Raw genomic sequence first — 6,261 nt, 5'->3', positions numbered from 1 at the left:
AGTTAATGGAATTTGTGTAAAATTTCGTTTTACCGGAAGTGGATTTTGAGCTTCGAGCGGGCAGAATGAGTTTTAATAAAAGAACACGTTATTTGGGAAAACTAACTACAGCATGTTTCATTACTCATTAAGGGTTATCGATGAGCCAAATATGAGCGAAATCAAATTTTGAACTTGTGCCGACATTGGGTAGATATTTACGGAAAGCCGCTCTTAATTACACGCCCAATTGATACTTAAAGTTAAAAACCGTTTTTTCTACCTCTGGTTCAAAAAATCGTGACAAGATAAATTACTCCCTTACGTCTCCTGAACGCGCACGCTTAGCACGCAATGTCTTGCTGTGGAGGGACATATAGGGGAAAAACAAGTGAAAAATCTCAAAGAACAAATATAATAACATATTATCCTTGTGTTTACTAGAAGCTATAAAGAGTCCTTTGGGTTCATGGCGTCTGTGACAGCTTCAACTTCTTCTACAAAAGAAACAACTAACTATGCTAGGCTATGCCGTGTTATTGTCGATGTGGGCACTTGTGCCCTGAGGGATTGCTTTGATACCATCTGCTCACCACCGACTCTTCACACGGTCTTGACAGCCAATCATCGCGCATTGCATTCTTTGAGATCACGAAAGATCATCAATGCCACACAATGGGGAAAGCTTTTTCCTGCAGTCCCTGCGTCAGTATCTTCAAGAGATTTCGACATCACTTTACTCATGATTCTTTTTAGAAACATATGTGGTCTGGCTCCACCACTCACTGGATGGGACGCCCTGCCTGCGGCCACGGACGTCAGCCGTGAAGCAGACATTGCACGAATCAAATACTTCAGGAATAGCATTTATGCTCATGCCGAACACGTTTCTGTTGATGATGCAACATTCAACAAATGCTGGAAGGAAATCCGAGACACTCTAGAACGACTAGGAGGAGCTACATACAAGGTAAAGTAGATCCATTACGAAATACAGTAGCACACAAATGCAATGACTTATATGGTATCTGGTCTATATTTCAAGGTCGCTATTGACAAGCTGGAATTTTGCTCCATGGATCCTGTTATGGAGCACCATTACAAAGAACTCCTTCATCAGTGGAAGCACGATGAAGATAACATAAAAGATGAATTGAAAGAAATTGGCACCGACGTAAAAGAAATTGGTACCGACGTAAAAGAAATTGGCACCGACGTAAAAGAAATTGGTACCGACGTAAAAGACCTAACAAAGAAGCTTGATGAGTTTGTGGCATCAACTGGGACTCCTGCGGGACAATCAAATGATGAAGATGGTGAGTATATAGAGACTGAGAATTTGTAACTGAAGTTATGATGATCTAAACTGAAGCTGTGATATAAAACTAAAACCAGGTATTAAAAACTAGTTGTTTTTTTCGCTCATGTCAAAAAGTGCACCCCCCTCCACCCCCGCAACCCCCATATGAAGGTGAACATACATTTCCCTCTCTCACATCCAACGAATGGATATACTCCATAAATCAAAAAGGCAAAAAGAAAGGCAAGGCTGAACAACATTCCCCGTCCTGTAGGCCTACCTTACACCAAGCCTTGAGGGTTTTTTTTAACCTTTGAATCAGGTATTGCTGGTTTTCAGTGTCAACGCCATTCAAAATAGATCAAAGTAAAAATCAAAACCGTTCAATAGATAAAGTCCAGAATCTGGGAAATGAAAGGAGGTAAATATGCAAAGACCCTCGCCAAGATTCAGGTCAGAGGAATATTTCGTATACGAGGTAAAGGAAGAAATTTTTTACCCAAACTTAAAGAGATTTGTATGGAGACACAATGCTGGTGCCCATCCGGATGGGCACCAACATGGTGGACGGAAACCAACGGAAACATCTGTTACCGAGTTTTCCTACAAAAGTGTGAATTTCTTTTTCGAGGAACTCATAAACATTAAAGTAATACTTTTTCTAATACATAAACTGTTTAGATAGCAAACTTCCCTGAAATAAGTCATTTTTTTAACCTACATGACAGCTCTCTTGCCCGTCATGTAAATGCTGCGTCACGCAAAAGCTTAGAAAGTCAAGCGTACACTATCACAAAACCAAGAACCGTTTTGAAGGGAAAATTTGTATGAAAATTGCTGCTCTAATACATCGTGAAAGTAAATTCCCGGTAGAATCGATAGTTTTGTATTTTGAATTTTAGTGACGTCATGTGAAATCCAACAAATAAAATAACCTGAGCAAAAGCATAAAACCTACGTTTTTTAAGTGTTATTGTGACGCAAGCCCAAGCACCTTGAGCTTATCTGCTGCACCTTTCGGTTTATACTTACGACACAAAAACTCAGGCAAAAGCTCAAGCACGAGAAAATTGATCGATTATTAGTTTCTTGTTCTTTTGTTTATATTTGTTATTGTGTGTATATTATGTCTATTTATAAATCGGCATGAGACAAGCATAACCACAAGGGCCAAAACCATGGTACTCGTCACGGAACCCCGCTTTTCCCACCGCCATCTGATTTTGGACTGGATTCCTGTTATAAATTCTTTGGCGCCAACAGCAGTATCGTCAAAATTTGATACTTTTGCACCTGTGTGTCTTATCTCTTGTTTATGCCTATGTTTATCACACCTGTGCACATCCTTGCGCTTTAGCTTCTTTTGCTTGCTTCCCGTCGTACTTGCGAACGAATTTTGGCTGGCCTGAGTTGCGTTGATGCCAGGTCTACTTTTGCTTCTGGAATCCGGAATCCAGCAAGTTGTTGCTGTGGAATCCGAAATCCTAGGCTTCGGAATCCGGGATCCAATTTCCACAGACAAAGTATCCGGAATCCGGAATACATGGCGTGGAATCCAGAATCCAAGACTGTCTTGGATTCTCTTATATTGGTGACCATTAATATTACTCGCATAACGCAAAAATGCACCATATTCTTTCCGTAGCTTCCTTTACATTTTATTGTACGTGCAGCTCCTTTGTCAAGCATGATTGACTAACCCACTTTTATTTCGTTTGATACAAGGGAATGGCCCAAAAATGGAGGAGATATTAGACACAACTCTGATGTGCAGAGAGACATTTCACGAAAAAGAACTGCTGACGTCTTTCTGTAAACAGTGCAAGGTGTGTATTTGTGATAAGTGTAGACAAACTCGTCACAATTATCACAACTTAGTGGATATCCACCAAGCCGCAGAAGAGACCAAAGTGGATATCGAGGAAATTGTAAAAGAAATGACAAGAGAAATTGCTTATCACACGGAGCGTGTGGAAAGAACAAGGGAATCCTTGAGAAGAAGCAGAGATAGGATAGCCACAGCACGCAATAAAGTAGTAAAATGTGTTCAAGATCTTATTCGACTTTTACAAGAACATGAAAAAACCATGTTAACCAGTTTAGAGGCCATTGATGGAAAAGAGCAAAGAGAGCACAAAGTACAACTAGACCATTTCGAAATTTCTAGGAATCAATTACAAGAGCATGTCGAGCGGTGCAAAGGTATCTTACAGAGGAAGAGAAGCGCTGAAATTCTGCAAGCGCATAATGTTCTTATTGGGCGGTCTAGAGAGCTTCTAAATGCGGAGAAACTGAACATTTATAAGCCATCGCATGTCAGATTCGAAAAATGTAAAGAGCATGTGGAGAATGTGAGACGCGCAGTCCCGGCGGTGGGTCGAGTTGTTGTTAGTAACACAGATCCTTTGCAGTCAGTGGCTGAAGGAACAGGGTTGCAAGAAGGAGACGTCGGAAGCCAAGCAAGTTTCAAAGTCACGACAAAAGATGCTGGAGGAGACCAGTGCTACGATAAAAACGATAAGATTTACATTACAGTTCGATCACCCGCAGGAGAAGAAGAATCCTGCTGCATGAGTGCACTCAGTGAAAATGGCGAGTATAGCGCCACTTATTTTCCAAAATATGCTGGACAACATGAATTCTTTATTGTGGTTAACGGTGATCCACTGGCTGGTAGTCCATGGCGTGTTCATGTGACTTCACATCGTTACAAACCGATGTTTTCCTTTGATTCATATGGCAAAAAGCGAAGAAAGTTAAAATGTCCCTGTTCTGTTGCAGTAAATGACTATAATTATGTTGCAGTTGCCGACAGGAAAAAGGTACAGCTATTTGACATAAACGGAACGTACCAGAGCGAAATTGTAAGTTTTGAGAACAACGTACCCTTATCAGTGGCATTCACCGCGTCATCTGAAATTGTTGTCGTTGCTTCTAAAACGATTTTTTCTTTCAATACACTAGAAAAACCCGCTGTAAGAAGAAAATTCACCATCAAACACCTAAAATCACCACAGCACCTGACAATTGAACGTACAGGTGATAGGCGCATGGTGGTGTGTGACAAGCGTGACCGTACAGTCAAGGTTCTGTCTTCTGATGGCTCGCAGCTGCTACTCACCATTAGTGACCCTGACGGTCGCCTTCCGCGCTGTGCAATGTGTCATCAGAATAGGTTTTATGTTTTATATATTGATGCAAATAATGTTTCTGTGTTCGATGATAATGGCAAGCTTCTGTACAGCATCGGCACTTCAGAGACTGGTGACGAACAACTGGATTCTCCTGTTAGTCTTGCGGTTGACCGGTTTTATAACCTGGTGGTGTGTGATGAGAAGGCAGGGCTACAGATATTTACTCTTGACGGAAAATTTTTAAGCAAAATAGAAGGAGTGCACCCTGGGCTTAATTCACCTAATTCCGTTGCTGTTTCAAGTGATGGCCGGCTTTTTGTTACTGATAAAAACGAAAACTGTGTGCGCGTTTTCCAGTGAGAAACCGGAATTTATTAAAATAAGGATCATCGCCGGGAGATTGACATGATTTGAGCAACAGCTCTATCCGACTGTAAAGAAAATTAATTTGTTATTAAGCTTATTTGACTGAAAGAGATGATACTGTTTGAATATTTTGACCTCCTTATTGAACAGTTATTTTTGAATATATGTACTGTAATTTTAGTGGCTTTCTGATATAGAAAACCTGTAAGTTTCCATTCTGACGGAAATAAGGCTCACGTCGCTTCTAAATAGTATTCTAAATAGTATTTAATCATAATATGATGTTAGTAACATACTTTATGGATATCTTAATGCAAGATCATCGATCGCCTGGTTTTCTCGATAGGTTTACTTTCTCACAACGATAATTTAGACTAGGTATAGTGTTACACAAATAACAGCTCAACTCATGCTTTTCGGCGTAGCCATGCTTTGAATGTCACATGTGACAATCTTATCGCAAGTTTGTAGGATGAGGCTGAGCAGGGGTGACGCAAGTTCCCAACCAACCCACCCCACCCAAGTCGGTTTGCCCCAAGGATTGTCTCAGTTACATGAAATTAGGAGCAAATATTTCTTTTAGCGAGTCTAAGGAGGCAATGCATTATTTCATGTTTCACTGATACAAGACTAGCTCAGTTTTTCCCAAAACGTCCTAAGAGAATCTAAGTAAAGTGACATCTAATGTCGAATTTCTTCATTTCCAATAAAGTTTTTAATTATTTCTAGTGCATAAAAGAATCGAAGAAAGAAAGGGTCCTAACAGGCCTGTATTTTCTTGCTACATTGCTGGTGTGAGACAGATATAATTAAAAACCTCTCGGTTACGGCGTGACGGCGGCGGCGGGAGGAGGTGGAGTAGAGGAAAGTTAGGAAGATGATTGAGATTGAGACGTCGTGCTACGAACCAAGAGCTTTACAAGGACGTGGGTAATTGATTTATGAAATCATGTGTCTACAAACTTTTTAAGTTTCATTTGATTCCTGGTTGACAACAGGGTTACGGCAAGAGAGAATAAAGGGAACTCCAGAAGCGAAAATCCGTAAATAACAATGACCGAGACCAGGTTTTATGACACCGCGAGACTGAGCACCCTACCCAAACCCTTGTTTTCACTAAAACCACTGCACGTCAACCTGGTTGAGGTCATTGTTATCCGTGAAGGTCTTCCCGCAGTGGCGTACCTATGGCGCGTTATCAGGGTCAAAATAAAAAAGGTACACCCTTCTTTATGAATTTAAAATCATATGTTCCCCGTCATTTAATTCTGCAAACTTAAGTAATTTTCCAGTTTGAATTGTGAATAAAAGTTACAATCGGGCATCATTGCACCATAGAAATATCGGCTACACTCCGTCATTAGTCCTAAAATAAAATGTTCCCCTGGCATATCATTCTGCTAAGAAAAAAGTCTCTTCTTGTTCTGGGCCCAGTTGTTCGAAGGCCGATTAGCTTTTAACCCGGGTTTCATTTTCTTGTGT

General features: G+C 40.6%; 1 protein-coding gene across 1 annotated transcript; it reads left to right on the top strand.

Moving 5' to 3' along the window:
• The first annotated feature begins 276 nt into the window (after positions 1–276).
• LOC140933511 (uncharacterized) lies at positions 277–6,030 on the top strand. The gene is made up of 3 exons (XM_073383096.1): positions 277–949; positions 1,025–1,295; positions 3,005–6,030. The coding sequence occupies exons 1-3, from the start codon at positions 449–451 to the stop codon at positions 4,771–4,773; spliced, it is 2,541 nt and encodes an 846-aa protein (XP_073239197.1). The 5' UTR covers positions 277–448; the 3' UTR covers positions 4,774–6,030.
• The last annotated feature ends 231 nt before the right edge of the window (positions 6,031–6,261 follow it).

Source organism: Porites lutea, chromosome 4, assembly GCF_958299795.1.
Source record: "Porites lutea chromosome 4, jaPorLute2.1, whole genome shotgun sequence".
Classification (NCBI taxonomy): domain Eukaryota; kingdom Metazoa; phylum Cnidaria; class Anthozoa; order Scleractinia; family Poritidae; genus Porites; species Porites lutea.
The sequence above is the reverse complement of the archived record's forward strand: the minus strand, read 5'-3'. Positions and strand labels throughout refer to the sequence as shown.